Below are 15,627 nucleotides of genomic sequence, written 5' to 3'. Positions count from 1 at the left end.
GATGTACAAGCTGGCAACATATAGAGACAGTCCCTACCCAACAGCGGGCTCACAGTCTAGAAGGGGGAGACAGAGAACAAAACCAAACATACTAACAAAATAAAATAAATAGAATAGATAGGTAAAAGTAAAATAAATAAATAAATAGAGTAATAAATATGTGCCTCAAACAGAAACTTCATACCATTGGTTTTAAACCACTCATCACCTTGTCTTCTCTTGTGTATCTCACTGATTTCCTTCTCCTCCTCCTCCTCCTCCTCCTCCTCCTATTACTACTACTACTAATAATAATGGCATTTATTAAGTGCTTACTATTTGCAAAGCAATGCTTTAAGCGCTGGGTACTGTTTTAAGCGCTGGGCACTAATAACTGTGGTATTTGTTAAGTGCTTACTCTATACCAAGCACTGTACTAAGTGCTGGGGTAGCTATAAGAAGAAAATCAGGTCTCAAGTGGGGCTCGTCAGCTGGGTGACTTTGGGCAAGTCACTTCACTTCTCTGGGCCTCAGTTCCCTCATCTGGAAAATGGGGATTAAGATTGTGAGCCCCCCATGGGACAAGCTGATCGCCTTGTATCCCCCCCAGCGCTTAGAACAGTGCTTTGCCCATAGTAAGCGCTTAACAAATGCCATCATCATCATCATCATCATCCCCTACTGAGAGCTCACCTCCTCCAGGAGGCCTTCCCAGACTGAGCCCCCTCCTTCGTCTCCCCCTCGTCCCCCTCTCCATCCCCCCCGTCTCACCTCCTTCCCTTCCCCACAGCACCTGTATATATGTATATATGTTTGTACAGATTTATTACTCTATTTAGTTATTTTACTTGTACATATCTATTCAATTTATTTTATTTTGTTAGTATGTTTGGTTTTGTTCTCTGTCTCCCCCTTCTCGACTGTGAGCCCACTGTCGGGTAGGGACCGTCTCTAGATGTTGCCAACTTGGACTTCCCAAGCGCTTAGTCCAGTGCTCTGCACACAGTAAGTGCTCAATAAATACGATTGATTGATTGATTGATCCCCATTTTCCAGATGAGGTCACTGAGGCCCAGAGAAGCAAAGTGACTCGCCCAAAGTCCCCCAGCTGACAAGTGGCAGAGCTGGGATTCGAACCCGTGACCTCTGACTCCCAAGCCCGGACTCTTTCCGCTAAGCCACGCTGCTTCTCTAATAATGGTATTTGTTAAGCGCTTACTATGTGCTGAGCACTGCTCTAAGCGCTGGGGGAGATACAAGCTGATCAGGTTGTCCCACGCGGGGCTACCAGTCTTCATCCCCATTTTACAGATGAGGGAACTGAGGCATAGAGAAGTTAAGTGGCTCGCCCAAGGTCACCCAGCTGACAAGTGGCAGAGCCAGGATTCGAACCCATGACCTCTGACTCCCAAGCCCTCGCTCTTTCCACTGAGCCACGCTGCTATCGTTCTACTGTAATAATAGCAATAATAACAATAGTGATGGTATCTGTTAAGCGCTTACTATGTGCCAAGCACTGTTCTAAGCACTGGGGGAGATACAAGGTGATCAGGTTGTCCCACAGGGGGCTCCCAGTCTTCATCCCCATTTTCCAGATGAGGGAACTGAGGCCCAGAGAAGTGAAGTGACTTGCCCAAAGTAACCCAGCTGACAAGTGGGATTTGAACTCATGACCTCTGACTCCAAAGCCCGGGCTCTTTCCACTGAGCCATGCTGGTGGCACCTGTTAAGCGCTTACTCATCATCATCAATCGTATTTATTGAGTGCTTACTATGTGCAGAGCACTGTACTAAGCGCTTGAATGCTTCTACTCTGTGGAAGCACTGTCCCCCGTGGGGCTCCCAGTCTTCACCCCCATTTTCCAGATGAGGGAACTGAGGCTCAGAGAATAATAATAATAATAATAATAATAATAATAATAATAATAATAATAATAATAATGGCATTTGTTAAGCGCTTACTATGTGCCAAGCACTGTTCTAAGCACTAGGGAGGTTGCAAGGTGATCAGGTCATCCCACGGGGGGCTCACAGTCTTTTTTTTTTTAATGGCATTTGTTAAGCGCTTACTATGTGCAAAGCACTGTTCTAAGCGCTGGGGAGGCTACAAGGTGATCAGGTTGTCCCACGTGGGGCTCACAGTCTTCACCCCCATTTTACAGATGAGGTCACCGAGGCACAGAGAAGTTAAGTGACTTGCCCAAAGTCACACAGCTGACAAGCGGCAAAGCCGGGATTTGAACCCACAACCTCTGGCTCCCAAGCCCGGGCTCTTTCCACTGAGCCACGGTGCTTCGTCCCCATCTTCCAGATGAGGGAACTGAGGCCCAGAGAAGTGAAGCGACTTGCCCAAAGTCACACAGCTTACAATTGGCGGACTCGGGATTTGAACCCACGACCTCTGACTCCAAAGCCCGGGCTCTTTCCACTGAGCCACAGTGCTTCGTCCCCATTTTCCAGATGAGGGAACTGAGGCCCGGAGAAGTGAAGCGACTTGCCCAAAGTCACCCAGCTGACAATTGGCGGACTCGGGATTTGAACCCATGACCTCGGACTCCAAAGCCCGGGCTCTTTTCCTCTGAGCCACGCTGCTTCTCTGAATGAAGGTGGTGGCGGGTGGGGGAGTCGTGTATGTCTCTGTGTTGGGATGAATGATGGGGTCTGGGGGGGGGGGGGGGGCGCATGAGAAGCAATGGGGCTCAGTGGAAAGAGCCCGGGCTTTGGAGTCAGAGGTCATGGGTTCGAATCCCAGCTCCGCCACATGTCTGCTGTGTGACTTTGGGCAAGTCACTTCACTTCTCTGAGCCTCAGTTACCTCATCTGTAACAGGGGTATGAAGACTGTGAGCCCCCCGTGGGACAACCTGATTACCTTGTATCCTCCTCCAGTGCTTAGAACAGTGCTTGGCACATAGTAAGCGCTTAACAATTGTCATAATTATTATTATTATTATTATTATTATTATTATTATTATTATTATTATTATTATTATTATCATTATTATCATTATTATTATGAGATGATGCTGGAGCCCCAGAGGGCAATTGGGGAAAGCCCTCCACCTCCTCCTTGCCCTCTTCCTCCTCTTCTTCCTCCTCGGGCCCCTCAATCAATCAATCAATCAATCGTATTTATTGAGCACTTACTGTGTGCAGAGCACTGGACTAAGCGCTTGGGAAGTACAAGTTGGCAACATCTAGAGACGGTCCCTACCCCACAGTGGGCTCACAGGCTAAAAGGGGGAGACAGAGAACAAAACCAAGCATACTAACAAAATAAAATAAATAGAATAGATATGTACAAATAAAATAAATATAAATAGAGTAATAAATCTGTACAAACATATATCCATCTATACAGGTGCTGTGGGGAAGGGAAGGAGGTAAGATGGGGGGGTTGGAGAGGGGGACGAGGGGGAGGTCCCCTCCCTCTTACTCTGTTTCCCCACCCCACCCCACCACCCCAATGCCCGAGCCTGGACCCCCCCAATCTGTGCCTCAGTTTCCTCATCTGTAAAAATGGGGATGAAGCCTGTGAGCCCCCCGTGGGACAACCTGATCACCTTGTAACCTCCCCAGCGCTTAGAACAGTGCTTTGCACATAGTAAGCGCTTAATAAACGCCATCACCATCACCCCATCACCTCTGTGGAAGCGGCCTGCCCTGACCCCCGCCTGGAGGAGACATTGGGGGGCAGTGCCCCCATTCCCCAATCAATCAATCAATCAAAAATCGTATTTATTGAGCGCTTACTGTGTGCAGAGCACTGTACTAAGCGCTTAGTACCAGCCCCAGAGAAGCAGCATAGCTCAGTGGAAAAGAGCCCGGGCTTTGGAGTCCGAGGTCATGGGTTCAAATCCCGGCTCCGCCCATTGTCAGCTGGGTGACTTTGGGCAAGTCACTTCACTTCTCTGAGCCTCAGTTCCCTCATCTGGAAAATGGGGGTGAAGACTGTGAGCCCCACGGGGGACAACCTGATCACCTTGTATCCTCCCCAGCGCTTAGAACAGTGCTTGGAATGTAGTAAGCTCTTAACAAATACCAAAATTATTATGATTATTCCCCCTCAACCTGGAGATAATAATGATGGCATTTGTTGAGCACTTACTATGTGCAGAGCACTGTTCTAAGCACTATGGGGGGGATGCAAGGCGATTTATTTATTTATTTATTTATTCATTTTATTTGTACATATCTATTCTATTTATTTTATTTTGTTAGTATGTTTGGTTTTGTTCTCTGTCTCCCCCTTTTAGACTGTGAGCCCACCGTTGGGTAGGGACTGTCTCTATATGTTGCCAATTTGTACTTCCCAAGCGCTTAGTACAGTGCTCTGCACATAGTAAGCGCTCAATAAATACGATTGATGATGATGATGATGATCAAGTTGTCCCACGTGGGGCTCACAGTCTTCATCCCCATTTTCCAGATGAGGCAACTGAGACTCAGAGAAGTGAAGTGACTTGCCTAAGGTCACACAACAGACATCTGGTGGAATCGGGATTCGAACCCATGACCTCTGACTCCAAAGTCCGTGCTCTTTCCACAGAGCCACGCTGGAGATGATTTTCTTTAGCAGCCAGGCGCCCACAGTGCTCCCCCCATCATCATCATCATCAATCGTATTTATTGAGCGCTTACTGTGTGCAGAGCACTGGACTAAGCGCTTGGGGAGTACAAATCGGCAACATCTAGAGACAGTCCCTACCCAACAGCGGGCTCACAGTCTAAAAGGGGGAGACAGAGAACAAAACCAAGCATACTAACAAAATAAAATAAATAGAATAGCTATGCACAAGTAAAATAAATATAGAGTAATAAATCTGTACAAACATATATCCATCTATCCAGGTGCTGTGGGGAAGGGAAGGAGGTAAGATGGGGGGGTTGGAGAGGGGGACGAGGGGGAGGTCCCCTCCCTCTTACTCTGTTTCCCCACCCCACCCCACCACCCCAATGCCCGAGCCTGGACCCCCCCAATCTGTGCCTCAGTTCCCTCATCTGTAAAAATGGGGATGAAGCCTGTGAGTCCCCCGTGGGCCAACCTGATCACCTTGTAACCTCCCCAGCGCTTAGAACAGTGCTTTGAACATAGTAAGCGCTTAATAAACGCCATCACCATCACCCCATCACCGCTGTGGAAGCGGCCTGCCCTGACCCCCGCCTGGAGGAGACGTTGGGGGGCAGTGCCCCCATTCCCCAATCAATCAATCAATCAATCGTATTTATTGAGCGCTTACTGTGTGCAGAGCACTGTACTAAGCGCTTAGTACCAGCCCCAGAGAAGCAGCGTAGCTCAGTGGAAAAGAGCCCGGGCTTTGGAGTCAGAGGTCACGGGTTCAAATCCCGGCTCCACCCATTGTCAGCTGGGTGACTTTGGGCAAGTCACTTCACTTCTCTGGGCCTCAGTGACCTCATCTGGAAAACGGGGGTGAAGACTGGGAGCCCCACGGGGGACAACCTGATCACCTCGTATCCTCCCCAGCGCTTAGAACAGTGCTCTGCACATCACTTCTCTGGGCCTCAGTGACCTCCTCTGTAAAATGGGGATTAAGACCGTGAGCCCCAAGTGGGACAAACTGATCACCTTGGAAATTCCCCAGCGCTTAGTACGGTGCTTTGCACGTAGTAAGCGCTTAATAAATGCCATTATTATTGTTAACAAATACCAAAATTATTATGATTATCCCCCCTCAACCTGGAGATGATTTTCTTTAGCAGGCAGGCGCCCACAACGCTCCCCCCCAACTCCCACCACACACACACACACACAAACACACACAACCTACCAGGCGACAACCGTCCCCCCGCCAACGTCCACTATGCCATCTTTTTCAGCGACGGGGCGGGAAGGGCGGGCACCTACATCCTCATCGACATGGTGCTCAACCGGATGGCCAAAGGTGAGACGTTCCCCTCGCCGCACGGGCTCTCGGGCCCAGGAGGGAGGGTCCTCCCCATGTCCCCCGGTCACCCGGGGCCTTCCGTCCGGCCTCCGGTGACCCCCGGGGCCCTTCCGTGTCCCCCAGGGGTGAAGGAGATTGACATCGCCGCTACCCTGGAACACATCCGAGATCAGCGACCGGGCCTCGTCCGCACCAAGGTGACCCCCCCGGGGCTCCCCAGTCACCCCAGTCAATCAATCAATCCATCAATCCATCAATCGTATTTATGGAGCGCTTACTGTGTGCAGAGCACTGGACCGAGCGCTTGGGAAGTCCAAGTTGGCAACATATAGAGACAGTCAATCAATCAATCGATCCATCGTATTTATGGAGCGCTTACTGTGTGCAGAGCACTGGACCGAGCGCTTGGGAAGTACAAGTTGGCAACATATAGAGACAGTCAGTCAATCAATCCATCAATCAATCAATCAATCAATCAATCGTATTTATTGAGCGCTTACTATGTGCAGAGCACTGTACTAAGCGCTTGGGAAGTACAAATTGGCATCAATCGTATTTATGGAGCGCTTACTGTGTGCAGAGCACTGGACCGAGCGCTTGGGAAGTCCAAGTTGGCAACATAGAGAGACAGTCAATCAATCAATCAATCAATCCATCAATCGTATTTATGGAGCGCTTACTGTGTGCAGAGCACTGGACCGAGCGCTTGGGAAGTCCAAGTTGGCAACATGTAGAGACAGTCAATCAATCAATCGTATTTATGGAGCGCTTACTGTGTGCAGAGCACTGGACCGAGCGCTTGGGAAGTCCAAGTTGGCAACATAGAGAGACAGTCAATCAATCAATCCATCAATCGTATTTATGGAGCGCTTACTGTGTGCAAAGCACTGTACTAAGTGCTTGGGAAGTCCAAGTTGGCAACATATAGAGACAGTCAATCAATCAATCAATCCATCAATCGTATTTATGGAGTGCTTACTGTGTGCAGAGCACTGGACCGAGTGCTTGGGAAGTACAAGTTGGCAACATATAGAGACAGTCAATCAGTCAATCGTATTTATCGAGCGCTTACTGTGTGCAGAGCACTGGACCGAGCGCTTGGGAAGTCCAAGTTGGCAACATATAGAGACAGTCAATCAATCAATCGTATTTATGGAGCGCTTACTGTGTGCAGAGCACTGGACCGAGCGCTTGGGAAGTACAAGTTGGCAACATAGAGAGACAGTCAATCAATCAATCAATCCATCAATCGTATTTATGGAGCGCTTACTGTGTGCAAAGCACTGTACTAAGTGCTTGGGAAGTACAAGTTGGCAACATATAGAGACAGTCAATCAATCAATCAATCAATCAATCGTATTTATGGAGCACTTACTGTGTACAGAGCACTGGACCGAGCGCTTGGGAAGTCCAAGTTGGCAACCTAGAGAGACAGTCAATCAATCAATCGTATTTATCGAGCGCTTACTGTGTGCAGAGCACTGTACTAAGCGCTTGGGAAGTCCAAGTTGGCAACATCTAGAGACGGTCCCTACCCGACAGTGGGCTCCCAGTCTCAAAGTGGGTGGGGAGGCGGCCGGGCCCTCCTCCCGTCCTCTCGCCTCCGTCCCACTGGGGCCTGCGGCCTAGCGGGCCGGCCTGCCTCCGGGCGACCCCCCTGAGGGGGACGGGGGCGCGGGAGGGGCAGAGGGGGTCCGGGGTCGTCCTCCCCAGCCCCCCCCGAGCCTGGCCGTCCCTCCCCAGGACCAGTTTGAGTTTGCGCTGACCGCCGTGGCGGAGGAAGTGAACGCCATCCTGAAGGCCCTCCCGCAGTGAGCAGCCCCCCGCGCCCGGCCCGTGCCGCCGTCTGTGTGTCCCCTGGGTGGTCGCGGGGCTGGGGATTGGGGGAGAAGGTCGCCCGCCCCCCAAGACCCCCAAAACCCCCAGCCCCGGCCCCCCCCCGAGAGCTTCCCTCCGCCTTTTCGCGCCAACCCCCGTGTGCCGGGGCAGAGGATGGGGACCCCGGCCTCTCAAAATCAGCCGGCCCCCCTCTCGCCCTCCTTGCCAAACGCCTCGGCCCCCCAAAGCCTGGGGGTCCGCGCCCTCCCGCCTGCCCCCCGCCCCCCTGAGTGGACCAGAGCTATTTCTAGAGAAATCTAATTTTGTATCAACGTGAATAAAGTCGTCGTGTCGTCTCCGCAGATGCAACCCGGCCTCCGGCTCCTCCGTCCCCTCGGGCCTTATCGGCCGTGCCCTCTGTGCCCTCCTGCCCCGGTGGGCGTTTATCTCGCCACCCTCCCCGTCGCCCATCCGGCCCCCGCTACTGTTTATCTCCCTCCCGGAGCCGAGGCCCGGGGAGGGTGGGCTCAGCTTGGAAGCGGAAAGCGGGCGGGAGGGCGGCCTTCGCGGCTTCTCCCCCACCCCGCAAGGGACCGGAGAGAATAATAATAACTGTATATGTTGCCAACTTGGGCTTCCCAAGCGCTTAGTACAGTGCGTAAGCGCTCAATAAATACGATTGATTGATTAATAATAACGATGGTATTTGCTAAGCGCTTACTATGTGCCAACCACTGTCCTAAGCACTGAGGGGATACAGGGTCATCAGGTTGTCCCACATGGGGCTCACGGTCTTCATCCCCATTTTCCAGATGAGGTCGCTGAGGCCCAGAGGAGTGAAGCGACTTGCCCAAGGGCACACGGCTGACAAGTGGGGGAGCTGGGATTAGAATAATAATAATAATGGCATTTGTTAAGCGCTTACTATGTGCCAGACACTGTCCTAAGCACTACAGGGTGATCAGGTTGTCCCACATGGGGCTCACGGTCTCCATCCCCATTTTCCAGATGAAGTCGCTGAGGCCCAGAGGAGTGAAGCGACTTGACCAAGGTCACACGGCTGACAAGTGGGGGAGCCGGGATTAGAATAATAATAATAATGATGGCATTTATTAAGCACTTACTATGTGCCAAGCACTGTCCTAAGCACTACAGGGTGATCAGGTTGTCCCACATGGGGCTCACGGTCTTCATCCCCATTTTCCAGATGAGGTCGCTGAGGCCCAGAGGAGTGAAGCGACTTGACCAAGGTCACACGGCTGACAAGTGGGGGAGCCGGGATTAGAATAATAATAATAATGATGGCATTTGTTAAGCGCTTACTACGTGCCAAGCACTGTCCTAAGCACTACAGGGTGATCAGGTTGTCCCACATGGGGCTCACGGTCTCCATCCCCATTTTCCAGATGAGGTCGCTGAGGCCCAGAGAAGTGAAGCGACTTGCCCAAGGGCACACGGCTGACAAGTGGGGGAGCCGGGATTAGAATAATAATAATAATGATGGCATTTATTAAGCACTTACTATGTGCCAAGCACTGTCCTAAGCACTACAGGGTGATCAGGTTGTCCCACATGGGGCTCACGGTCTTCATCCCCATTTTCCAGATGAGGTCGCTGAGGCCCAGAGGAGTGAAGCGACTTGACCAAGGTCACACGGCTGACAAGTGGGGGAGCCGGGATTAGAATAATAATAATAATGGCATTTGTTAAGCGCTTACTATGTGCCAAGCACTGTTCTAAGCACTGGGGGGATACAGGGTGATCAGGTTGTCCCACATGGGGCTCACGGTCTTCATCCCCATTTTCCAGATGAGGTCGCTGAGGCCCAGAGAAGTGAAGTGACTTGCCCAAGGGCACACGGCTGACAAGTGGGGGAGCCAGGATTAGAATAATAATAATAATGATGATATTTGTTAAGCACTTACTATGTGCCAAGCACTGTCCTAAGCACTGGGGGGATACAGGGTGATCAGGTTGTCCCACATGGGGCTCACAGTCTTCATCCCCATTTTCCAGATGAGGTCGCTGAGGCCCAGAGGAGTGAAGTGACTACCCCAAGGTCACACAGCCGACGATACTAATAATGATGGCGTCTGTTAAGCGCTTACTATGCGCAAAGCCCTGTTCTAAGAGCTGGGGAAGTTACAAGGTGCTCAGGTTGTCCCCCGTGGGGCTCCCAGTCTTCACCCCCATTTTCCAGATGAGGTCACTGAGGCCCAGAGAAGGGAAGTGACTTACCCAAAGTCACCCAGCTGACGAGTGGCGGAGCCGGGATTCGAACCCACGACCTCCGACTCCCAAGCCCGGGCTCTTCCCGCTGAGCCGCGCTGCTTCTCTCGGCTCTGCGACCCCCTGTCCTGAGGAAGGTCCGGGGAAGGCGGGATAGAGAGTGGCGTCTACTACCATTTTTATTCTCGACCCACCCAGTCGCAAGTTCTGTGCCCTCCTAGCAGCGTGGCTCAGTGGAAAGAGCGAGGGCTTGGGAGTCGGAGGTCATGGGTTCAAATCCCGCCTCCCCCACATGTCTGCTGCGTGACCTTGGGCAAATCACTTCACTTCTCTGGGCCTCAGTTCCCTCATCTGTAAAATGGGGATTAAGACTGGGAGCCCCACGTGGGACAACCTCATCTCCTTGTGTTCCCCCCAGCGCTTAGAACAGTGCTTTGCACATAGTAAGCGCTTAACAAATACCAACATTATTATCATTATTATTATGCACATAGTAAGCGCTTAACAAATACCAACATTATTATCATTATTATCATTATCATCATCATTATTATTATTATTATTATTATTATTATTATTAATCGCCTGGAGCCCCTTTAGACCAAAAAATCGCCCTCCTGACTGAGAACTGCTCCTCATCGTGGACCGTTGCCCCAATATTTCTGGGGAGCCGAGGCGGGCTTTGCCGGCTACAAACTGTGTTCCCTAGGATGGCTCACCAAACTTACATTTTTATTTATTTTTTGATGGCATGTGTTAAGCGCTTACTATGTGCAGAGCACTGTTCTAAGCGCTGGGGAGGTTACAAGGTGATCAGGTTGTCCCACGTGGGGCTCACGGTCTTAATCCCCATTTTACAGATGAGGGAGCAGACATGTGGCAGAGTAGGGATTCAAACCCATAATAATAATAATAATAATAATAATAATAATAATAATGGCATTTATTAAGCGCTATGTGCAAAGCACTGTTCTAAGCGCTGGGGGGGATACATGGTGATCAAATTGTCCCACGTGGGGCTCATGGTCTTAATCCCCATTTTACAGATGAGGGAACTGAGGCTCAGAGAAGTTAAGTGACTTGCCCAAGGCCACACAGCAGACATGTGGCAGAGTCAGGATTCGAACCCATAATAATAATAATAATAATAATGATGGCATTTATGAAGCGCTAACTATGTGCAAAGCACTGTTCTAAGTGCTGGGGGGGATACATGGTGATCAAATTGTCCCACGTGGGGCTCACGGTCTTAATCCCCATTTTACAGATCATCATCATCATCATCAATCGTATTTATTGAGCGCTTACTATGTGCAGAGCACTGTACTAAGCGCTTGGGAAGTACAAATTGGCAACATATAGAGACAGTCCCTACCCAACAGTGGGCTCACAGTCTAAAAGACAGATGAGGTCACTGAGGTTCAGAGAAGTTAAGTGACTTGCCCAAGGCCACACAGCGGACATGTGGCAGAGTCGGGATTCGAACCCATAATAATAATAATAATAATAATAATGGCATTTATTAAGCGCTTACTATGTGCAAAGCACTGTTCTAAGCGCTGGGGAGGTTACAAGGTGATCAGGTTGTCCCACGGGGGGCTCACAGTCTTAATCCCCATTTTACAGATGAGGTCACTGAGGCTCAGAGAAGTGAAGTGACTTGCCCAAGGCCACACAGCGGACATGTGGCAGAGTTGGGATTCGAACCCATAATAATAATAATAATAATAATAATAATAATAATAATAATAATGACATTTATTAAGCGCTTACTATGTGCAAAGCCCTGTTCTAAGCGCTGGGGGGGATACCTGGTGATCAAATTGTCCCATGTGGGGCTCACGGTCTTAATCCCCATTTTACAGATGAGGGAACTGAGGCTCAGAGAAGTGAAGTGACTTGCCCAAGGCCACACAGCAGACATGTGGCAGAGTCGGGATTCGAACCCATAATAATAATAATAATAATAATGGCATTTATTAAGCACTTCCTATGTGCAAAGCACTGTTCTAAGTGCTGGGGGGATACATGGTGATCAAATTGTCCCACGTGGGGCTCACAGTCTTAATCTCCATTTTACAGATGAGGTAACCAAGGCTCAGAGAAGTTGTGACTTGCCCAACGCCACACAGCAGACATGTGGCAGAGTTGGGATTCGAACCCATAATAATCAAATAATAATAATAATAATAATGGCATTTATTAAGTGCTTACTATGTGCAAAGCACTGTTCTAAGCGCTGGGGGGGATACATGGTGAGCAAATTGTCCCACGGGGGGCTCACGGTCTTCATCCCCATTTTATAGATGAGGGAACTGAGGATCAGAGAAGTTAAGTGACTTGCCCAAGGCTACACAGCAGACATGTGGCAGAGTCGGGATTTGAACCCATTATAATAATAATAATAATAATAATAATGGCATTTATTAAGCGCTTACTATGTGCCAAGCACTGTTCTAAGCGCTGGGGAGATTACAAGGTGATCAGGTTGCCCCACGGGGTCTCACAGTCTTAATCCCCATTTTACAGATGAGGGAACTGAGGCTCAGAGAAGTGAAGTGATTTGCCCAAGGCCACACAGCAGATATGTGGCAGAGTCGGGATTCGAACCCATGACCTCTGACTCCAAAGCCCGGGCTCTTTCCACTGAGCCACGCTGCATTTCCACCAAGTTACACCCCAGTGGACAATTAAAAAGTTTACTTTTCCAAATGATCTGGTTTCCGAGGGAATAATAATAATAAATAATAATAATGGCATTTATTAAGTGCTTACTATGTGCAATGCACTGTTCTAAGCGCTGAGGAGGTTACAAGGTGATGAGGTTGTCCCACGGGGAGCTCACAGTTTTAATCCCCATTTGACAGATGAGGGAACTGAGGCCCAGAGAATAAGAATAATAATAATGGCATTTATTAAGCGCTTACTATGGGCAAAGCACTGTTCTAAGCGCTGGGGAGGTTACAAGGTGATCAGGTTGTCCCACGGGGGGCTCACAGTCTTCATCTCCACTTTACAGATTAGGGAATTGAGGCTCAGAGAGTAATAATAATAATAATAATAATAATAATAATAATAATAATGGCATTTATTAAGCGCTTACTTTGGGCAAAGCACTGTTCTAAGCGCTGGGGAGGTTACAAGGTGATCAGGTTGTCCCACGGGGGGCTCACAGTCTTAATCCCCATTTTCCAGATTAGGGAACTGAGGCCCAGAGAATAATAATAATAATAACAGTAGTAATAATGGCATTTATTAAGCACTTACTATGGGCAAAGCACTATTCTAAGCGCTGGGGAGGTTACAAGGTGATCATGTTGTCCCACGGGGGGCTCACAATCTTCATCCCCATTTTCCAGATGAGGGAACTGAGGCCCAGAGTAGTGAAGTGACTTGCCCAAAGTCACCCAGCTGACAATTGGCGGGGCTGGGATTTGAACCCATGACCTCTGACTCCAAAGCCCATGCTCTTTCCACTGAGCCACGCTGCAGGCACTGAGTGTGTTTACTATTTTATTTATTTTCTTTTGTTGATATGTTCTGTTTTGTCGTCCGTCTCCCCCTTCTAGACTGTGAGCCCGCTGTTGGGTAGGGACCGTCTCTATGTGTTGCCGACTTGGACTTCCCAAGCGCTTAGTACAGTGCTCTGCACACAGTAAGCGCTCAATCAATACGATTGAAGGAATGAATAAGTTCACAAGTCACAGCTCTCTTGGTTCTATATATATATACTATATATTATATTATATTATATATCGTATCATATCATATTATATTATTATATTATATTATATTATATTATGTTATATTATATTACATTATATTATATATTATATTATATTATATATTATATCATCATCATCATCAATCATATTTATTGAGCGCTTACTATGTGCAGAGCACTGTACTAAGCGCTTGGGAAGTACAAATTGGCAACATATAGAGACAGTCCCTACCCAACAGTGGGCTCACAGTCTAAAATTATAGTCTATAGTCACAGTCTATATTATATTATATTATATTATATCATATTATATTATATTGTATTGTATTATATTGTATTATATTATATTATATTATGTTATGTTATATTATATTATATTATATTTTATATTAACAGCTCTCTTGGTTCTAATATATACTATATATTATATTATATATGCTTTATATTATATTATATCATTATATTATATATTCTATTATATTAATATTCTATTCTATTTTATTTTTATATATTTCTTTTTTCCAAAGAGCTTTGCCATCTCAGCTAAGCACGTCCTTTAGAAATTAAGATGGCTGAACTGAACTTCTTGTCCATATTTAGTATTCTATTTTATTTTGTTCATAATGTGCATCTAGCTTTATTTTTATTTATTCTGACGACCTGACACCCGTCCACGTTTTGTTTTATCCGTCTCCCCCTTCTAGACCGTGAGCCCACTGTCGGGTAGGGGACGTCTCTAGATGTTGCCAACTTGTACTTCCCAAGCGCTTAGTACAGTGCTCCGCACACAGTGAGCGCTCAATAAATACGACTGAATGAACTGAATGAATACATCACACGAACTGGGTTGACTGGCGTCTCGAACCGGAGGCCTGGGCTTTTTTTTTTTTTATGGCATTTATTAAGCGCTTACTATGTGCAGAGCACTGTTCTAAGCGCTGGGGAATTTACAAGGTGATCAGGTTGTCCCCCGTGGGGCTCACTGTGTTAATCCCCATTTTCCAGATGAGGTAACTGAGGCCCAGAGAAGTGAAGTGGCTTGCCCAAAGTCACACAGCCGACGAGTGGTGGAGCCGGAATTTGAACCCATGACCTCTGACTCCAAAGCCCGGGCTCTTTCCACTGAGCCACGCTTTCCCCGGTGGCTCCCTACTGGGACTGGGATGGCCTAATGGGTAGATCAATCGATCAATCAATCGTATTTATTGAGCGCTTACTGTGTGCAGAGCACTGTACTAAGCGCTTGGGAACATATAGAGACAGTCCCTACCCAACAGTGGGCTCACAGTCTAAAAATCCCACAAGTTGTTGCCAACTTGTCCTTCCCAAGCGCTTACTACAGTGCTCTGCCCACAGTAAGCGCTCAATAAATACGATGGAATGAATGAATGAAATCCCAGGCCTGGGTGTCAGCAGGCCCCGAGTTCCAATCCCGTCTCCACCGCCTGTCTGCTGTGTGACCTCGGGCGAGTTGCTTTGCTTCTCTGGGCCTCGGTGACCTCATCTGGAAAATGGGGATGAAGTCCGTGAGCCCCACGTGGGGCAACTTGATTACCTTGTATCTACCCCAGCGCTTAGAACAGTGCTTTCCACATAGTAAGCGCTTAATAAATGCCATTATTATTATTATTATTATTGGGACAGGGACTGTGTCCAATCCGAACTGCTCGATTCCACCCCCGCGCTTAGTACAGTGCCTGGCACGTAGTAGACGCTTAACACTATTATTCTATTTATTATTACTCTATTTATTTATTTTACTTGTACATAATCTGCTGAAAGCAGCAGCGTGGCTCAGTGGAAAGAGCATGGGCTTTGGAGTCAGAGGTCGTGGGTTCGAATCCCGGCCCCGCCACATCATCATCAATCGCATTTATTGAGTGCTTACGGTGTGCAGAGCACTGTACTAAGCGCTTAATAAAGCATGTCTGCTGTGTGACCTTGGGCAAGTCGCTTAACTTCTCTGAGCCTC

The 15,627-nt window shown here is 48.4% G+C and overlaps 1 protein-coding gene across 2 annotated transcripts in view; it reads left to right on the top strand.

The window, feature by feature from the left end:
- Positions 1-8,077, top strand: part of PTPRN (protein tyrosine phosphatase receptor type N) — a 132,490-nt gene extending 124,413 nt beyond the window's left edge. For both annotated transcript variants that reach the window (XM_038743238.1, XM_038743237.1), the window contains 3 exons: positions 5,817-5,881; positions 6,008-6,081; positions 7,628-8,077. In XM_038743238.1, the coding sequence (XP_038599166.1) occupies positions 5,817-5,881; positions 6,008-6,081; positions 7,628-7,699 (211 nt within the window). In that variant the 3' untranslated portion in view covers positions 7,700-8,077. The remainder of the gene's footprint in view (positions 1-5,816; positions 5,882-6,007; positions 6,082-7,627) is intronic.
- Positions 8,078-15,627: the final 7,550 nt, after the last annotated feature.

This window comes from Tachyglossus aculeatus, chromosome 1 (genome assembly GCF_015852505.1).
Source record: "Tachyglossus aculeatus isolate mTacAcu1 chromosome 1, mTacAcu1.pri, whole genome shotgun sequence".
Classification (NCBI taxonomy): domain Eukaryota; kingdom Metazoa; phylum Chordata; class Mammalia; order Monotremata; family Tachyglossidae; genus Tachyglossus; species Tachyglossus aculeatus.
This window is presented reverse-complemented; position numbering and strand designations above follow the sequence as displayed.